Raw genomic sequence first — 20,748 nt, 5'->3', positions numbered from 1 at the left:
CACCCGAGTTTTCTCCATGAAACTAATCTCATTTCCATCTTTAGAGAAGAGTGATGTCTTTGTACATATTTTACCAGGTCACTCCCCTTAAATGTGTCCTGGCCATCTTGTTTTTCAAGGTTAGGTGATTTGCCTTCAGCAAGGGACGCACAAGCCCTGAGCAAGTGATGGGAGATGTAGAAGGGCGGCTCAGCCGCTGGTGGTGGGGCAGCGGACGCCAGCAGGACAGCCATGGCCTCTCGGTTCGGGAGGCAGTGGTGAGCTTCCCCAGTAGCCACATGCCTGTCCTGCATGTCCTCTGGAAGCTCTAGCAGTTGTGAACGCATTTCTAACAAATGACCCAAACTTGGGAGTCGATCACCTTTATCACCTCATATCCTTGTTCAAGTACACTCCTTATTTTTTCCTAGATAGAGATAACTAAGACAGCCTCACAGCATTCTTAGCCAGCCAGCTGGCTCCCAGCACCTGCATCATCCACTACCAATAAGCTCCTGACCCGGGGTGGGGGTTGGTGGGGGCTCTTTGGTCAAAGAGACACATTCAGTTTTAATTGTTACATGTTAATTCACTCCTGAGTTCCTTCAAAATCTATTTGCTGAGTGTCAGCACTATTGTCTGTTGGCAGGAAAGTAGACTTTGCAATGATGAAAAACAAAAAGAAAAGTAAAATGCCCAAATCCTTTTTCCCCTTTAACACAGTCTTTGTTTAAACAATATAGCACAATGTTTTTAAGAATTTTTTAATTTTTTTTTTTTTTTTTTTTTTTACTAAGGCACATGACGTATAGAAATACTGAGGTACAAAATGCAAATTTCTGCATAAGACTTTCAAAATAACCATTTTGGAAAATGAGAGTGAACATCATCTTCCAGAATATTCAGCTTTTAGCTTGTTTTTTCTTTTGGACCAGTTCAACCAGCAACTTGTATCTAGCGATACAGTCTTCCTGTAGGAAGAGAAAGAGAGAGGTGAGACAGTTATTTTCACAGGCTGCTGTGAGCACCGTGGGCTGAGCCCACCGTGGCCTGCCTGCTGGCTGCGACCTGGGTGAGTGGGGCGGGCTCATGTCTGCTTGCTCTGCACGGAGCCTGACTGCCACGGGCTGGATGGTCCAGCTGCTCACGGGCAGACAAGGCCACACAGGAGCCAGGAGAAGGCCAGCAGAGGTGGAGCATGAGACCCTGGGCTGAATGGCCAGTGTGTGTGAGACTCACCAGTGTTATGATTATGACTCTCAACTAATGATAACGATCATTTCTAATATTTTACTATATCATCACATGTCCCCTCAGAGGAAACAAAAACTTGAGGCCAGGTATCCACACTATCCATTCTCATTTGGGTTTCCCTCTCCATCGGGGGCTGCTGGGCCTGTGGTGGCCTTGTTGGCCCATAAGACCAGGGTAGGGAGTGTGCTAGACTCTACCCCCTGCTTGTCCCAGCCCCACCCAGATGCCCCAGCCTGTTCCCACTGAACTCCTAGCTTCAGATCCCAGCTGCCTGTCGCTGTCACCCCTTGGGGTGAGGTGATGCTAGGGAGGGGCCTCATTTCACTCGTTTGTCATAAGGTACTTTCCAGAATCCATTTCTGTTTCTGTTAAAAAAAATACCTCAGTGGCACTGGAGGCCTTCACGAACTTAAGGTCTAGTGCAAAATGATTTCTGCTCTATGGTAGATGGTTTTATCAGCCATGGACAGAGAACAGATGTCCATTCTTTTCCTAGGATTCTAGCTTAGGAGTGGTGTGAGAGTTTCTTTTAATAAGTGCCTTTTCTAAATCCCCAAAGACTACTTGCATAGAGTCTTTAAAAATATGGGCCTTTTCTCACACATGGCACCAATGCCAGCCCCAGCGTTTCACCCTTTCACCCGACAGCGCGACCCGAGCTCTGAGCAGCAGGCTTGCCAGTGCGCTTGCCCTGGAATGCGCCTCAGGCAAAGGCTCCTCCTTCCAGCCCAGAATTCCCAGGGGCTTAGATGCCACTTACAGGGAGTCACTCCAGAGCAGGCGAGCCAGCAGGCAACCCCTCCTGGAGCTGGTTCTAATGTCAAGGCTTAAAGGGAACACTTGCAGGACAATACAAGTGCTGCTTATCTCTGGTTCAAACAGCAGGGTTTCCAAACCCTGAGGCAATGAATTTCTGAATGTTCTATCCTTAGGAATCCACAGTTCCAGCTCCTTCATTTTAAGCCAATGTCAATTCATCACACATGTAGATGCCTGTGTCCTGACAGATGCTAGAGAAATTCAAGGAAAATAATTACTTCTGGCAAACCAGTTGGAGAGGCTGGGAGACTGTGTTTCTCAAATAGATCAACTGCTAATGGTTTATTTTTCTCCCCAGGAATTCTCAACTTCATCATTTTCAAGTAGGTGATAGATAACTAGACCTGTACACACGGGGACATTTATGGCCACGAGCTAGATTTTCCAACATAGAATTTCAATTAAAAAAAAAAAAAAGAATGTAAATGAACATCAGTGTGCCCAGAGGCTACCGAGTGATCCAGGCACAGAAGGCAGAGGAGACTCGGATTTCTCTGTGTTCCTGGTGCGACAAGGAAAAAAAACTCAGGAGAAAGAAAGGCCCAAATGTGAAGGCTCACACGGGGAGCTCCCAACCCCGAAATGGCAGACGGTAGGCAGAGACTGGGGTGAAGGGCTGGCTCTCCCGGGGGCGCCCCATCTGCCGGCCCGAGTGTGTGAGAATGGTCTGCAGGTGTATTGAAGCAGACCCTAAGAGCTTAAACAGGGAAAAGAGCTAAGTATAAACATCAAGGCTCCCGGGTGGGTTGAGTCCTAAATGTCGACCTTACCCGGGCCCCAACCCCACCTCCAGAATCTCAAGTCAGCCTGGGGGTGATTGCAAAGGCCTGAGTGCTGTGCACTGCAGGCCCGTGACCGTCAGGACACCGTCATCCACCACACATACACTCTCGGTGAAGGCTCATTAAGGAGCGAGAGGGAAACCTCCCGTGACCCTGGTTCCAGAGAGCTTCTCCCCGTGAGGGAGGACCTGCCACAGCTGCTCCCCTGCCGGTGTGGAGTAGGGTGCGGCCAAGTCAACCCGTGCTGCTGCTTTCGGACTGCCAGGCTGGGGCAAATGCTCTAGAAAGTTGGCAGACTTGTTGGGGGTGAAAGTTATATTCTCTACCTGGAATCTTCTCTGAGAAAAACCAACTGGTCTGTAGAATTACCGGAGAATCCTGACCTCATTTAAACACAATAATCAATCCAGGGCCCAGATTCACCGTAATGTCGGGAGAACTACACCGGAAGACCACTGGTAAATGAGAATCATGTGGACAGCTGTAGGGGTAAGGGTAAGAGTCAGGTGAAGAATTAGGGGGAGCTGGCCACAGCCACGTCAGTGGTGTTCTAAAACCAGCGCAGAGGCCTCTTTCTTTCCCCGCCTCACCCACCTTACTCTTAGACGGGACACATTTGGCTATTTTGTCCCAGCGGTCAGAGGATCCCTTCGGGTACTGCTGTAATGCTAATTCCAGAAGTTTCTGTTGACTCTGAGTCCACGGCTCCTCAGCAGCACGTGTTCTGTCCTTCTTCTGGCTCTCCTCATCGCTGGACTCCTTTTGTTCTGATATATCAAAGTCCTTCTGCCTCTTTCCTCTGAACTTCTCTTCTGGTTCCACCTTTGCTGCTGCCTCAGGCGGCCTCGTTGGCCTTCGCCTCCGCGGCCGGCTTTCTGGAACCACTGCCTCCTGCTCGCCCTCCTCGTCGTCCTCCTGCTCATCCTCCTCTTCCTCCTCCCTGGCCTGTTTGGCATCTTCTCGCTGCGTGATGATGTCATCTGGCAAGGCCGTGGGGGCCTTGGTGGGCCGGGAGTTCTGAGCTGTAGACTTGAGTTCAGAGAGTCTGACCATCCCTGCGAGGAAGGACACATCACACAGTTGGGAAGGGCAGGGGCAGGTCAGGTGACAAGAACAGCACTGCCCCCAACACCACAGACAGTGGTGAGGCATTCTGCATAGAGTGTTTTACTTAATTTTCACAGTAGTCTAGAAAGATAGGTGTTGTTATATCCTAATTCTACACAGGACGCAAGTCAGACCCAGAAAGCAGCAAAGGCAGAATTGGAACCCAGTCCTGCCTGATTCCAAATTTCTGTCCTTTCTGGCACTTTGAGAAGCAACAACCTGCTGGTTTTTAGGTAGGGAAGAATGTTCTTTACCATCTGGAATTGTTAATTCCATTAGCAAGGCTAAATTGAATTTGTCAAACCTTGTGCTATCTCACCATCTGCAGGTGAGCCACCGACACCAGGAGGCCCGCTCTGGGCTCCAAGCCGCTTCTGGTGCCACTGTGCCACCATGCTGGACAGTACCGGGCAAAGACTGTCTCCCGGCCACATGTACCGTCTCAGAGATAGCCCTGAATGTTCAACCACACGTCTCTCATTTTGTTCACACTTTTCACCCCCTCCACCAATGCTCTAGTATCTGTGTAATAGTCTACGCCACACCGCCTTTTCAAGAACACATTTTTGGAATGTCTTGGATGGAGGCTTCTTTCACATTGCCTCTCACTGCCCATTTCAGCCTCTGTGCCGACAAATAACTGTAGTAGCGGAAAAGGAATCTGGGAATACCCTCCTTCCTGAGGCCTGCAGAGCCCAATGTGAAGCCTTATTGGGGATGACTTTTCAAGATCTCTGGGTTTGCTCACCTGCATTGCTCTTTTTGGGACCTGTATTTAAGTCAAGTTGGGAGGTTTTAGGAAGTATTTTCTTCCTGGTTCCGAGCAAACATATGGAGAGTCTAGCAAAATTCCAGTTACTCTGGAGGAAACCTACTTTGAGAGACGTAGATTCTTGGGAAAGCTGCTTGTCTATTTTGAATTTTTTTTTTTTTTAATTTTTATTTATTTATGATAGTCACAGAGAGAGAGAGAGAGGCGCAGAGACACAGGCAGAGGGAGAAGCAGGCTCCATGCACCGGGAGCCCGATGTGGGATTCGATCCCGGGTCTCCAGGATCACGCCCTGGGCCAAAGGCAGGCGCCAAACCGCTGCGCCACCCAGGGATCCCTGCTTGTCTATTTTGAAAGACTGCCCTGTGTGCATGGTGATGACAGCGTGGGCAGTATAGGGAAACTGCAATGCATTTGTGTGGTGTGCAGAATGGCTTTCCCCTGTGTGCCCCATCCACCCAATATTAGCAAAGAACAAGGTTTATTTTGTTTGTTTTGTTTTTTTAAGATTTTTATTTATTTATTCAGAGAGAGAGAGAGAGAGGCAGAGACACAGGCAGAGGGAGAAGCAGGCTCCATGCAGGGAGCCCGACGTGAGACTCGATCCCTGGTCTCCAGGATCACACCCCGGGCTGCAGGCGGCGCTAAACCGCTGCGCCACCGGGGCTGCCCAAACAAGGTATTTTATAGTTTTTAAAAACTTATTAAATCCATCTTAGCACCCATGGATGGGGGTTGGGGGGGCACGACTGGATTGTTATGTTGGTGCCTGTGATTTGCGACCCCTTTTAAGGAAATGACCAGTAGAGTTCATTGGCCAAAACTACTATACCTTTGTATTTAAAAGTTATTATTAAGAGGTATTTATTTTGAGGAAATCACTTTAGATTAGTGGGATGAAGTGGGTGCTTGAAAACTCACCTGAGGAGCAGGTAACTGAATCCTTCAGCTGCTTGGCTTTGGTTGTCACCTGTTCCAAAGTATAAAAGCAAAGAAAACCTTACTTTCCACCTATCTCTTGTAGGTGACCTATTTCATATAAAGTCCATGTGAATGAATCAGGTTTATGGAATCTGAGGACTGGAGGGACCCTCAGTTATCCATCCACTCATTTATTTAACCAACGGGGAAATTGAAGCCCAGGAAGATTAAATGGCTTGCTCCAAAAGAGCCTCCTGTTCGGCAGCAGTCAGAACAAGAATTTGATCACCTGACAGTTTCTAGTTCAATGCCAGTTGTATTATTTCTAGGCTGCTTTTAAAAATATACTATATAAACAGGTCATGTTTTTTAGTTAGGATTTGCTGAAAGAATATCTTTCTTCATCAGAGAATGCTAAACCAGTGAGTATTATAAACAGCAGAGAAATTTATTCTTAACTAATGTTAGAACATAAATGTCTGTCTTTTCTTTGCATTCAAGAAACCATAAGAACACAGAAGATTGACACTAGAGGAAGAATCTCTTGGTAGAGTAGGGCAGTTAGACCCATGACCCATTTACATATATGAGTGTGGATCCACAGAAATAGTTTTGTTTGGTGGTAATTATTTCTTTTTTCTCTATACAAATGGTATCACATCATCTGTTTCATTCCATACCTTGCTTTTTTCATTTAATGATGTCTTAAAGATCTACATATAGATTTCCCTTTTTAAAATTGAGATAAAATTTACATACAGATTTTAAATGTGCAATTCAGAGTTTTAACCAAAAAAAAGGGACCTATGTAACCAATCTAATTCTAATCAAATTATAGAACATTCCTATTATTCCAGAAAGTTCTCTTGTGTCCCTAAGTTAGTCTCTACTCTGCTACTGACAACCACTGTTCTGACTTCTATTACACATATTTTAAAACACAGGGTCAAAATTAATTCAAAAAAATGTAAAAACAGTTAATTGCTCAATGAATTTATCAATCAAGCCTTCCTTTCCCCACTTATTTGAAATGTTGACTTTATGAAATGTTCCACTGTATACAAGAACTATTTTTCTATACTTTGTATTCTATCCCATTAATGCATGCATATTCTTGAACCAATGTTTCACTGCTTTAATGAAATTTGAAAGTAAAACCTCAGAAAGCATGATTGTTAAGAACTCAGGTGGACTTATCTTGGGCCCACCACTAGTAATACCATTTGCCTACTGGTTCTAAATTTGAAATAAGCTCTTAGACTGATACCGAGTGGATATTAAAGGCTCAGTAAATACTACCTATTATAATTGACATGGATCATTTGTTCCTCATTCATACAAAGGACAGAATTAGAGAAAATATTTAAAGCTGCTTAGAAACACTCTTCAGTTTTATTTCCTACCTTCCTCTCTTTTTCCAGATGATTTTGTTTCTTATTTAATGTAAGAAAAAAAGGAAGTTCTCCAACATGAGCCTCCTTGCATTCCAACTTTCCCAACTCAGAATTCTGATTGGATTGTTATATATCCTTCCTAGCTTTTATCCCAACTCAAAGAAATAAATTATCTTCCTTCCTCTTGAATTTTCACAGAACTATGCTACACCTATGAATTTCCTTTGCTTTCATCTTCAGCTTTTCCCCTTCCATCAGCTATGTCTCCTAATTCTTCACATTGAGCTTAATTAAGTAGCCTCCACTCTAAAAGATGATCTTCCCTTATGTTGTTTCTTCTACTCCACTTGGCTTCGCCTTTCTCCAAATATTCCTTCACTGCCTACTACCCCCACTCCCAAATATAATGTTCCCCAACACTCTGTCCTTGCCATTCATCTGTCCTTTACATTTTCTCCTTTGGTATCTCAAACTACTGTTCAATAATACTTTAGAAAAGGAATGACTAACTTGTATCTCTGGCCCTGAAATCTTGGAATGTCAGTGTCACAAAAATTGACCATATAGCAACAATGGATCATCAGATCGAAAAGGATTTCATCTTTATAACAATATAGATGCTTTGTCCTGAGCATTGCTCTAAGATACCTGTCTGTACACATATTCACCACAGCAGCCATATTAAGTAGGATGCAATTATTATCCTCATTTTATAGAATCTGAGGCCCAAGGGGCATAAATAACATGTCCAAGATTAAAAGGCTAATGAGTAGCTGAACCAAGGCAAGTTGGGTTCTAAAATCTTTGCTCTCAATCACTTTAGCAAACTGCCTTTGGAATCCAAATCTTTTATTTTATAGATGAAAAAATGGACTATGTTCTCTTTCTGCTATGCTATGTGGCTTCCCTTTGTAACTGTCACTAAAACTCCTATTTAGAGGTCTCCTAGTTCCTCAAGCCAAACTCATCAACTTCTCTGCTTTTGCTTCCTTTCCTTGGTAGTGCTATCATCACAGTCACCTAGGCTCACAACCTAATAGTCAGGTTTTGGACTTTCCTCTCGCTCCCCAGCCAGCTGCCACATGCTTCACAATGCCAACCCCATCTGTTCCCTTCCCTCACAGATCAGCACCTCCTGTGTTAGTTCTTCATTCTCACTTGATTGAGCCAGTAGAACAGTCTTTGAATGGACTCCTACTTACTTACTATTAATTTTTATAGAACAACACCTGTAAGGCAGAGTTCTGATCAGATTCCTTTCACGGCTCATCACTGACTGTGTAATGTTAAATTCTTAAAAAAAAAAAAGGATTAAAAAAAAGATTTTATTTATTTATTCATGAGACACACACACACACACACACAGAGAGAAAGAGAGAGAGAGAGAGAGGCAGAGAGAGAAGCAGGCTCCATGCAGGGAGCCCATTGTGGGACTCGATCCCAGGTTTCCAGGATCATGCCCTGGGCCGAAGGCAGCGCTAAATGCTGAGCCACCCAGGCTGCCCCCCCTACCCCCCTGCCCAAAAGGATTTTATTTATTTCAGAGAGAGAGAGCATGGGCAGGGTGGGGAGAGGCAGAGGGAAAGGGAGAAGCAGACTCCTTGTTGAGCAGAGAGCCCCTGGGGCTTGATTCCAGGACACTGAGATCATGACCTGGGCTGAAGGCAGATGCTTAACTGACTGAGCCACCCAAACATCCCTTTTTTTTTTTTTTTTCCCAAACATCCCTTAATTCTTAACCTGACATGCAAGAGATCCACAATTTGATCTATTCTCTTTCTTGTAGGTAGCTTTCCTTTGAGCAGAACTGAATAATTAATGCTCCCCCAGATAGAAATTCCCTACCCTGTACTTTTGCTCATTGTTAACACTGCCTGAAATGATTTTCCTTTATCAGACCTCTTCTTAAATATCTGTCTAGAGCCAAACCATCCTTCAAAGTACTGTCAGGTGTGACTTTCTTCTTGAAGACTTCCCTAATGTTCACTACCAGGTGACCAATTCTGGTGACAATCTCTTTTCTTTCTCAATTTCTTTGTGTTTTTTAGAATTTAGTTTTTAAATATTATCATGCAATAAAATTATCTTTTCCCTTTTGTCATATAGTTCTATGAATTTTCAACTACCATCACATAGAGGATGTGAGATATTTATTTTTTTTCTTGCATCTTGTTTTCTTATTTAACAAAATATTTTGGAGAGTTAAATTATTTAGAGAATTAAAAAATAGCTTAACTGAAATATAATTCACTTTCCCAACAATTCACACACTTAAAATCAACAATTCAATGGTTTTTACTATATCGATACGTACAACCATCATCATGGCCAACTTTAGTACATTTTCATCACTTCAGAAAGAAAACTAACACCCTTTAGCTATCACCCTCCCCATCTCACTCAATCCCTCACTGATCAATAAACAATCAGAAATCTACCTTTTGTCTCTAGATTTTCCTGTTCTGGACTTCCATATGAATGGAATCATACAATATATGGATTTTTGTGGCTGACCTCTTTCCCTTAGTAATATTTTCCAGGTTTATCCAAGTTGTATATATCAGTACTTCATTCCTTTTGCTGAATAATATTCCACTATATGAATATACCACATTTTGTTTATCCATTCATTAGTTGATAATCATTTGCATTGTTTCAATCTTTTGGCTATTATTGTTTATGGATAATACTTCTATAAACATTTGTGTATAAGTTTTTGTTTGGGCAAAATGTTTTCATTTATCTTGGGTATACACCTAGGAGTCAAACTGCAGAGACATATGGTAACTCTATGTTTAACTTTTTGAGGAACTGCCATACTGTTTTCCAATATGGCTGCACCATCTTATATTTACACTAGCAATGCATGAGGCTTCTGATTTCTCTACATCTTGGCAAACATTTGTTATGGAAAAAAGTTTGTTATCAAACTTTTTGATTCTAGCCATTTTGGTGGGTGTGAAGTAGGATCTTGTGGTTTTGATTTGCATTTCCCTAAAGACTGAGGATATTGAACATTTTTCCATGTGTTTTATTGGCATTTGTGTAACTTCTTTGGAGAAATGTCTATTCAGATCCTTTCTCCTTTTTTTATTTGGGTGATTTATTATTGAGTTGTAAGAGCTCTTTATATATTCTGGATATAAGCCCTTTATCAGATAAACGATTTACAAATATTTTCCCCCTTCTGTGGGTTGTCTTTTCACTTTCTTAATGGTATCCTGTGAAACATGGAAGTTTTTAAATCCGATGAAGTTCAATTGATCTATTTATAGTTTTACAGTTAGGGGAATATTGCCATCTCAATGATTAAGACTTCTGATCCATGAACAGGGGATATTTTTCCATTTATTTTGATCTTCAATTTCTTCCAACACTGTTTTGTAGTTTTCACAGTTAAAAGTTTGTACTTCTTTTGTTAAACTAATTCTTAAGTATTTTATTCTTTTTGATGCTATTATGAATGAAATTATTTTCTGAATTTAATTTTCAGATTGTTCACTGTAGATTTATAAAAGTAAAACTAATTTTTTTAAAAAAAGATTTCATTTATTCATTCATGAGAGACACACACAGAGAGAGAGAGGCAGAGACACAGGCAGAAGGAGAAGCAGGCTCTGTGCAGGGAGCCCGACGTGGGACTCGATCCCGGGTCTCCAGGATTATGCCCTGGGCTGAAGGCACATGCTCAACCTCTGAGCCACCCAGGCGTCCCAAACTGATTTTTGTATACCAATATGTATCCTCCAATCTTACTGAACTCATTAGTTTCAACAGTTTTTTAAATGAATTCCTTCAGATTATATATATATATATATATCTGCAGATAGAGACTGTTTACTTCATTCTTTTCAATCTTATTTTTCTTGCCTTTCTTGCCAATTTCCTTGACTAGAACTTCTAGTACAATGTTAAAAACATTGAATTATCTCATCAGGAAAACATCCCCTTTTATCCTAGTAAGCATGATGTTAACTGTGGTTTTTAGTAGATGCTCTTTATTAGGTCAAGGCACTTCCCTTTTATTCCTAGTTTGTTGAATATTTTTATCATGCAAGGGTGCTGGATTTTGTCATATGGTTCTATTGAGATGATCTTGTGATGTTTATTTTTTATTATTGATACAATGTATTTACTGTAATTGATTTTCAGATGTTGAATCAGCTTTGCATCTTAGGCTAAATCCAGTTGATCAGGGTATAGTACTATTTTTATAAGTTGCCAGAAACAGTTTGCTATATTTTATTGTATTTCTACTCATAAAAAAATATTAGTCTGTAGTTTTCTTGTCATTTCCTGGTTTGGTATAAGGACAATACTGGCTTCATAAAATGAGTTGGGAAGTAGTCACTCTCTTCTATTTTTTGGAAGATTTTGTGAAGTATCGGTACTTTTCTTTAAAGGTTTGGTAGAATTCAGTGGTGAAGCCATCTAGATTTGTGCTTTTCTTTGTAGGTAGATTCTTTTATTACTAATTCAATCTCTACACCTATTACAAGTCTGTTTCAATTTTCTATTTCTTCTTGATTCAGTTTCAGTAGTTTGTCTTTCAAGGCATTTGTCCATTTCATTTATATCTATTAGAAAAATAGATCTTTAATTTCTTGGCATATACTTGTTCCTGTATTCTTTTACAGCCCTTTTTATTTCTATAAGGTTGGTAGTAATGTCCTTTTTTTCCCTCATTTCTGATTATAGCAATTTGAGTCCTTTTTCTCCCTTGGGAAAAGACTGGTCAATCTAGCTAAATGTGAATTTTATTGATGTTTACAAAGCATCAGATTTTGAATCCATTGACTTTACTGACTTTCTAGTCTCTATTTCATTAATTTCTGCTCTATTTGTTCCTTTTCTCTCCTTGTTTTTACCCCCCCCCCCCACCACCTTGCTTTAAGGTAGAGGTCATATTACTGACTTACGATCTTTCTTTTTTTAAAGTAGGCTTCATGCCTACATGAATGAAGCTCAATGTAGGCCTTGAATTCCATGACTCTCAGATTAAGACCTGAGCTAAGTAGTTATTTGCTTAACCATCTGAGCCACTCAGGTGCCTGCCTGCCTTTCTTTTTTTCTTTTCTTTCTTTCTTTCTTTCTTTCTTTCTTTCTTTCTTTCTTTCTTTCTTTCTTTCTTTCTTTCTTCTTTCTTTCTTTCTTCTTTCTCTCTCTCTCTCTCTCTTTCTTTCTTTCTCTCTCTCTTTCTTTCTTTTTTTTTTTTTTTAGAGGGAAGGGAGAGAATCTTAACCAAACTCCATGGCCACTGCAGAGGCAACCTGGGGCTTTAGTTCATGACCCTGAGATCATGACCTGAGCTGGAATCAGGAGTTGGACACTTAACTGACTGAGCCACCCAGGGGCCCCCCACCTTCTTCTTTCTTAATAAAGGCATTTAAAGCTATAAATTTCCCTTTAGGAACTGCATTAGCTGCATTCCTTAAGTTTTGGTGTGTTATGTCTTCATTTTCATTCATGTTTAAGAATTTTGATTCCCCTTGTAATTTCTTGACTCATTTAGTAGTCTGCTGTTTAATTTTAACATATTTGTTGATTTTCCCAATGTTTTTCCCTGTTAACTTATTTTTTAAATATTTAATTAATTAATTAATTTATTCATGAGAGACACAGAAAGAGAGAGAGAGAGAGAGAGAGAGAGAGAGAGAGGCAGAGACACAGGCAGAGGGAGAAGCAGGCTCCCTGCAGGGAGCCTGACATGGGACTCGATCCCGGGACTCCAGGATCATGCCCTAGGCCAAAGGCAGACGCTAAACTGCTGAGCCACCCAGGCGTCCCCCCTGTTAACTTATTTCTAATTTCATTCCTTTGGCATGAGAGAACATACTTTGTATTATTTCCATCCTTTTAATATTATTGAAGTTTGTTTGGCCTAGCATATGGCCTATCCTAGAATATGTCTCATTTGTACTTAAGAAGAACATATATTCTCTTGATAAAATGTTGAACAGATATTGTATTTATTCAAGTCTTCCTTTTGATCTTCTGTCTAGTTCTACACAGTATTGAAAGTGGGGGTATTGATGCATCCAACCATTATTATTGAATACTTTTCCTTCCTTCCTTTCTTTCAGACTTTCATTATTTTTAATTTCTCCACCCAACATGGGACTCAAACTCACGACCTTGAGATCAAGTGTTGTATGCTCTCCTGACCAAGCCAGCCAGACACCCCTCTTTTCATTTATATCAGGTTTTGCTTAATGTATTTTGGTGCTCAGTTGTTAGGTACATATGTTTACCACTGTTATATTTTTCTAGGTTGGCCTTTTAATGTTTAAAAAAATGTCCCTCTTTATCTCTGGTAACTTTTTGTTTTAAAGCATATTTTGTCTGATATTAGTAGAGCCACCATAGTTTTCTTATGGTTGCTGTTTGCATATTATCTTTTTCCATCCTTTCATTTTATTTCTCTTTGAATCTAAAGTGTGTCTCAGGATGCCTGGGTGGCTCAGTGGTCAAGCATCTGCCTACGGCTCAGGGCGTGATCCTGGAATCTAGGATTGAGTCCCGCATTGGGCTCCCTGTGGGGAGCTTACTCCTACTTCTCCCTCTGCCTATGCCTCTGCCTCTCTCTCTTTCTGCGTATCTCTCATGAATAAATAAATCTTAAAAAAAAAAAAAGCATGTCTCATGTAGATTGTATACAGATGGATCATGATCTTTCTTTGGGTTGTTTAATCCATTCACATTTAATGTTATTATTGATATAGCTGGATTTATGTCTGTCATTTTACCTTTTTCTTTTTTTTTTAAATATTTATATATTCATGAGAGAGAGAGAGAGAGAGGAGAGAAAGGGGCAGAGACACAGGCAGAGGGAGAAGCAAGCTCCATGGAGGGAGCCCGATGTGGGACTCGATCCCGGGACACCAGGATCACGCCCTGGGCTGAAGGCAGGTGCTCAAACCACTGAGCCACCCAGGCTGCCCCCTTTTGCTTTTTTCTTATAACTTTTTTGTTCCTCTAGTCCTCCATTATTCCTTTCTTTCTTTTTTTTTTTAGATTTTATTTATTTATTCATAGAGACACAGAGAGAGAATGAGAGGCAGACACACAGGCAGAGGGAGAAGCAGGCTCCATGCAGAGAGCCTGACGTGGGACTCGATCCAGGGTCTCCAGGATCACGCCCTGGGCTGCACGTGGTGCTGAACTGCTGCACCACTGGGGCTGCCCAACTCCCATTATTTCTTTCTTTTGTCTAAGTAAATATTTTCTAGTGTAGCATTTTAATTTCTTTAATGATTTTTTTACTATATTTTTGCATTTTTTAAAGATATTCTAGGATTTACCATATACATCTTAACTTATGAAAATCAGCCTCAGATCTACAATAGCTTAATTCCAGTGATAAAAATAAACATTTCTTCTACATAGCTCTATTCCTTTTTTCCCTCAAACTGTGGTATAATCATTATATATACGGTATCCATGTTAAAAATCCAACAATACATTGTCACAATTATTACACTATCATCTGTAGTAGTTTACTCATTCCAACATAGCTTTGCTCTCATTTACCTCCTCTGTGCTCTTACTGGCAAATACATATATTATTTTTCTATATGTAATAGGGCAAAGCATTACATATATATTATACAATTGCTTTTTAAATTAGGAGGAAAAAAAAAAAATTACTTAGGAGGAGCAAAATATGCATTTCTGATTAATTTTTTTATAATTACCTAATTACTTTTACTGGTGCTTTTCATTTTTTATGTGGATTTGAATTACCTTGTTGGATCATTTGCTTTCAGACTGAATTATTTCCGTTTATATCTTGAAAAGTTTTTGTTTGGCTCTCATTTTTGAAAAATAGTTTTGTTAGATATAGGATTCTTGGTTGGCAGGTTTTTCTCTGCCAACTCTGAATATGTTATTCCCCGCATTCTGGCCTCTATTGCTTCTGCTGAGAAGTCAGCTGTTAATCTTACTGGGGAGGTTCCCTTGTAAGTGATGAGTCATTGTTCTCTTACTGCTTTCAAGATTTCCTCCTTATTTTTGGCTTTCAGCATTTTAATTATATGTGCCTTTTGCGGTATCTGAGGTTTTCCTACTCAAATTCACTAAGCTTCCTGATATATAGGCTAGTGTTTTTCAAAAAGTTTGAAGTTTTTACCCATGTATTCTTTGGATACTTTTTCTTTCTGTCCTTCCAGTACTCCCATTATGCATATGTTGGTGTGTTTAATGGTATCTCATATTTCTCAGAAGATGTTTATTTTTTTAAATTTATTTTTTATTTATTTTTCAAAGATGTTTATTTTTATTTTTCCCCTCGTTTTTCAGCTTGAATATCTACATGGACCTATTTTCAAGTTTGCTAATTCTTTTCCCTGTCAGTTCAGATTTACTGTGGAGCCTCTCTAGTGAATTTTTAAAAATTTAAATTATTGTACAACTTTAGAATTACCACTTGTGTCTATTTCAAAATAATCTCTTTATTGATATTCTCTGTATCGTAACACTCTCATCATACCTTCGTTTCTTTATTCATGCTTTCCTTTAGTTTTGAAAACATATTTGTATTGACTAAATTCTTTTTGTTAAATCTAAATCTGTCATTCTCATAGGCAGTTTCTGTTGCCTTCTTTTTTTCTAGTGGTAGGTCATGGTTTCTTAGTTCTTTACAGGGCTCGTTATTTATTTTTTGGGGGGGTAATCTCTACACCCTATGTGGGGCTCAAACTCAAGACCTAAGATCAGGAGTCACATGTGCTTTCAACTGAGCCAGGCCCTCAGGGCTCATTATTTGTGTTGTAAACTGAACATTTAGATAATGTATGGCAGCACTTCTGGTTACTGGTTTTCCCTTCCTGTACCCCACACCCCATCACACTTATCGTTATTTGCATGTTTGTTCAGTGGATGGCTCGATTATTTTAGTGAAGTCTAAGCCCCTCTGTCTCCTAAAATGTTAAGTTCTCTGATGTTGCTCCTCAGGGAGGTGCAGGTATGCATGGGCTCGGTAATTTTGGATGATAGTGGTATTTACAGGACTCTCTTTCTCTCCTTACCTGACCACACAGAGTGTTAAACACCACTAATTGCTGACAGATGCTCTACTGTTTACAAAATGCCCTGGGGCATAAATTGCTCTACAAACAAGTCAAATCAAATTGTGGCTCCTTTGAAGGAAAGTTTCTGAGGTCAGGGTTTGATATTTGTTTTGACTTCAGGAGGGCTTCTCCCAGAGAAGGTTTTGGTGAATTCATTTGAGAATACCTGGTTTACTTCTTGTACTGATAGAGAAGTCTGAATACAATGTATATAAAAATCTGGTCTATCATACAAAACAAATAGCTGCTATAATCTGAGTCCTTCAGATTCTCAGCGTCAGTGAAACTAAGGGGATGTCACCATAGTCCTCTCTGAACCATATTTTTGTCTCATGTAAGAGGCAACTTAGAACCTATTAGAAAAAAGCAAAGCACAACTGGCTAATTTTCCAATTCTATGTGGTAAAGCAATTCTTTTAATATTTAGCCTCTTTGTCAATTTCATATTTATATTTCATAGTGTCATAAAATGGTTGTATCACAATGAGAGCTCCAAATGATCCTTTTTTCCTTGAGAATTTCTTTTCATTTCTTTTTTTGTCTCAGGAGAAAGGATGTATAGAGCAATAATCACAAAATATTTGTTTTGGGGGCAAGTTTGCATCCTCAGCATATTATTTATGATTCTAAGTAGATAAAGATATTTTTAAACAAGTGGTGGTCTAATATAAAGCTTAATGGCCAGGGTGTCCTTGAGTATGATAGTATGTCACTCTAGGAAATGAAAATCACCTTTCAGTGAGTATGGTCATCACCAAATCCAATTTTTTCCTATGGATCTAGAAGACTTCCATTACATGGGTGTCAATTTACTGTTTTTTAATTTAATTTAATTTTATTTTTTGTTTTTTATTTATTTATGATAGTCACACAGAGAGAGAGAGAGTGAGGCAGAGACACAGGCAGAGGGAGAAGCAGGCTCCATGCACCGGGAGCCCGACGTGGGATTCGATCCCGGGTCTCCAGGATCGCGCCCTGGGCTAAAGGCAGGTGCCAAACCGCTGCACCATCCAGGGACCCTACTGTTTTGTTTTTTAGGTATAGTTGACAAAATTTTAATACAACTGTAAAATATTTAAAGTGCACAACATAATCTTATATTTATACACACTGTGAAAGAATTTCCCCTATTGAGTTACTTAACATATGTATCACTTCATATATTCATTTTGATAAGAACATTTAAGTTTATTCTCTTAGCAAATTTCAATTATATACCACGGTGTTACCAACTATAGTCATCATGCTATACTTTAGATTCTCAGACCTTATTCAGTTTATAACTCAAAGTTTATATCCTTTTATCAACCTCTTCCTATTTTCCCCCAGCCCCTGGCAACTACTTTTCTATGATTTGTTTCTTTGAGTTTGACTTTTTCTAAAGTTTTTTTTTTTTTTTTTTTAATTAGTTTCAGAGGTAGGCTTTAGTGATTCATCAGTTGCATGTAACACCTGGTGTTCATTACGTGAAGTGCCCTCTTTAATGCCCATTGTTTAATTATCCCTTCCCCCCACCTCCCCTCCAGCAACCCTTTTTAATTCCTAGAGATCAGTGTCTTTTATGGTTTGCCTTTCTCTCAGTTCTCATCTTATTTTATTTTTCCTTCCCTTACCAATTTTCATCTGTTGTGTTTCTTAAATTCCACGTGAGTGAAATCATATGGTATTTTTCTCTGACTTATTTCACTTAGCATAATACCCTCTAGTTCCAACCATGTTGTTGCAAATGGCAAGATTTCATTATTTAATGACAGTAATATTCCATTGTGTGTGTATATATGTATATACATGTGTGTATATCTGTGTGTATACACACACACACACCACATCTTCATTATCCATTCATCTTTCGATGGACATCTGGGTTCTTTCCATATTTTGGCTATTGTGGACATTGCTGCTATAAACACTAGAGTGCATGTGCCCCTTCCAATCACTATGTTTGTATGCTTTGGATAAATACCTAGTAGTGTAATTGGTGGTAGAGCAGTAGAGCATCTGTCCTATGGCAGCTCTATTTTTAACTTTTTTAGGAACTTCCATACTGTTTTTCAGGATGGCTGCACCAATTTGCATTGCCACGAACAATACAAGAGAGTTCCCTTTCCCTGCATCCTGAGTTTGACATTTTCTCCCTGAATGATATTTCAGTATGTGTGGGTCTTTATATATATATTTAGATATATAGATATGAATTCACATTTTCATGATCTATTCATCTGATAGTTTACATTCCCACCAACACTGTACAGACATTCACTTTTCTGTACATCATCACCAGCATTATCTTTGGTCTTTCTGATAATAGCCATCCTATCAGGTGTGATATCTCATTGTGGTTTGATTTGTATTTCCTTGATGATTAGCATATTGAGCATCTCTTCATATATTTGTTAGCCATTTATATATCTTCTTTGGAAAAATGTCTAATTCTTTTGCTCAATTTTTAGTTATTTGTGGGGTCTTTGCTACCGTATTATAGGAGTTCCTTATATATTTAAATATTAACTCATTTTGGATATGTGGTTCGCAGATATTTTTTCCTATTCCACAGTTTCCTTTTTATGTTGTTGATGGTTTCCTTGCTATGCAGAAGCTTTGTAGAGTTTGATGTAGTCCTTTCTGTTTGCTTTTGCTGCCTTCTGGTGTTAAACCCAAAAAATCATCACTAAGATTGATTGTCAAAGGGCTTATCCCCTTTATTTTCTTCTAGGAGTTTTATAGTTCCAGATTAATGATTTATCAGATAAAAGGTTTGAGAGACACACACAGAGAGAGAGGCAGAAACACAGGCAGAGGGAGAAGCAGGTTCAACTCAGGGAGCCTGATGTGGGACTCGATCCCGGGTCTCCAGGATCACACCCCAGACTGCAGGTGACACTAAACCGCTGCACCACTGGGGTTGCCCATATCAGATATAAGGTTTGCAAATATTTTCTCCCACTCCATAGGTTACCTTTTCATTCTGTTGACTGTTTTCTTTGCTGTGCAGAACTTTTAGGTTTGATTGGGTCCCACTTGTTTATTTTTGTTTTTATTGCCCGTGCTTTTGGTGTCATATCAATGAAATCATTTCAAGACCAATGTCAAGATGCTTTCTCCTATTTTCTTTTAGGAGTTTTGGTTTTAGGTCTTATGTTTAACTGTTTAATCCAGTTTTTTTTTTTTTTTTTTTTTTGTTGTTGTTGTTTAATCCAGTTTGAGCTGAGTTTTTGCATGGTGTAAGAGTCCAATTTCATTCTTCTGCATGTGGATATCCAGTTTTCCCAACATCATTGCTGAAAAGCCTATCCTTTCCTTATTGTGTATAGTTTGCACCCTTGTTTGAAGATCAGTTGACCGTATTTGTGTGTATTTACTTCGGGGCTCTCTATTCTGTTCCATTGTCTACTTGTCTTCTTTATGCTAGTGCCATACTGTTTTGATTACTGTAGCTTTATAATATATTTTGAAGTGAGGAAGTGTGACACATCCAGCTTTGTTCTTTCTCAAGATTTTGCTATTTGGTGTCCTTTGTAGTTCCATACAAATTTTAGGATTGATTTTCCTATTTCTGTAAATCAATAAAGCTTTTATAATTAAAAAAATGAAGAATGAGGTAGGCCTAGATATACTGACATGGAAAAATATTAAATATAGTATATTCTGTTTCCTTAGATTTTTAAAAGTAGTTTAAAAAATCAATATATGTTCATAGCTTAAAGAAAAAGCAGTATACCAGAGCTTATTATGAAAAGCAACATACCCTACATCCAGAGGCAGTAATTTCTGTTCACAGTTCTTCTGATAGTTACAGTTTCCAGTGTACATATAATTAAATAATCTGCTTTTGGTATATTATATCTTGAGTTCAACCTTTTTTTCCCACCTCCCCCAATAACCCTTGGTCCATATACCATCATCTTTTGCAAGAACAACTGAAATAGCACCTTATTTGGCCTGCCTTCCTGCTTGCATACTTTTGCTACTACAGTGTCTTCTCCAAAAAGCAATCAGAAATGACTCCTTTAAAACTTGCTCTCCTTGTGCTCAAAATTTTCTAGCGCTTTAACCATCTCACTCAGGGTAAAATCCAAAATCTTTATCGTGGCCAGCAAGGTCCTATATAGTCTGGTTCTCCACTGCCTCTCGCCCTCATCTTCTGTAATCCCCTCTTACTTACCCTTTTCAGCTATACTGACCTCTATGCTAGACTCTGCAGACCCCTAGCATGATCTTACCTCAAAGATTTTGTAAGTGCTGTTTCCTCTACCTGGAACACTTCCTCAGACAGCCTTACTCCTTGCTTTGTGTCACTGCTCAAGTATTACCTGTTTGAGAGACTTTCCTCAGAACCCCATTTTAAAAAAAGACTTTGAGAGAGAGTGGCAGAGGGAAAGGGGGAAGCAGACGCCCTGCTGAGCAGGGAGCCTGATTGATATGCAGCTAGATCCCAGGACTCTGGGATCATTACCTGAGCCAAAGGCAGACACTTAAAGCGGCTGGGCCACCCAGGTGCCCCTAGAACCCATTTTTAATTGCAGTTCCCTTCAGTCTCTAACTTCTTACTTTGCTTTGTTTTTCTTTACAGCTTGTCACTACCTACAATTTTGCTTTTACTCCATACACTCAGGCTCTTTCCACTATGTGCGTCTCCACCATCTTGAGGGCAAC

The 20,748-nt window shown here is 39.7% G+C and overlaps 1 protein-coding gene across 1 annotated transcript in view; it reads right to left on the bottom strand.

The window, feature by feature from the left end:
* Nucleotides 1-729: 729 nt before the first annotated feature.
* DNAJC1 (DnaJ heat shock protein family (Hsp40) member C1) overlaps nucleotides 730-20,748 on the bottom strand; it is a 207,015-nt gene continuing 186,996 nt past the window's right edge. Inside the window, exons 10-12 of the mRNA XM_025463991.3 lie at nucleotides 5,634-5,682; nucleotides 3,429-3,889; nucleotides 730-950 (exon numbers count right to left, since the gene is read on the bottom strand). Of these exons, the coding sequence (XP_025319776.1) occupies nucleotides 882-950; nucleotides 3,429-3,889; nucleotides 5,634-5,682 (579 nt within the window). The 3' untranslated portion in view covers nucleotides 730-881. The remainder of the gene's footprint in view (nucleotides 951-3,428; nucleotides 3,890-5,633; nucleotides 5,683-20,748) is intronic.

Source organism: Canis lupus, chromosome 2 (assembly GCF_003254725.2).
Source record: "Canis lupus dingo isolate Sandy chromosome 2, ASM325472v2, whole genome shotgun sequence".
In the NCBI taxonomy this organism is placed as follows: domain Eukaryota; kingdom Metazoa; phylum Chordata; class Mammalia; order Carnivora; family Canidae; genus Canis; species Canis lupus.
The sequence above is the reverse complement of the archived record's forward strand: the minus strand, read 5'-3'. Positions and strand labels throughout refer to the sequence as shown.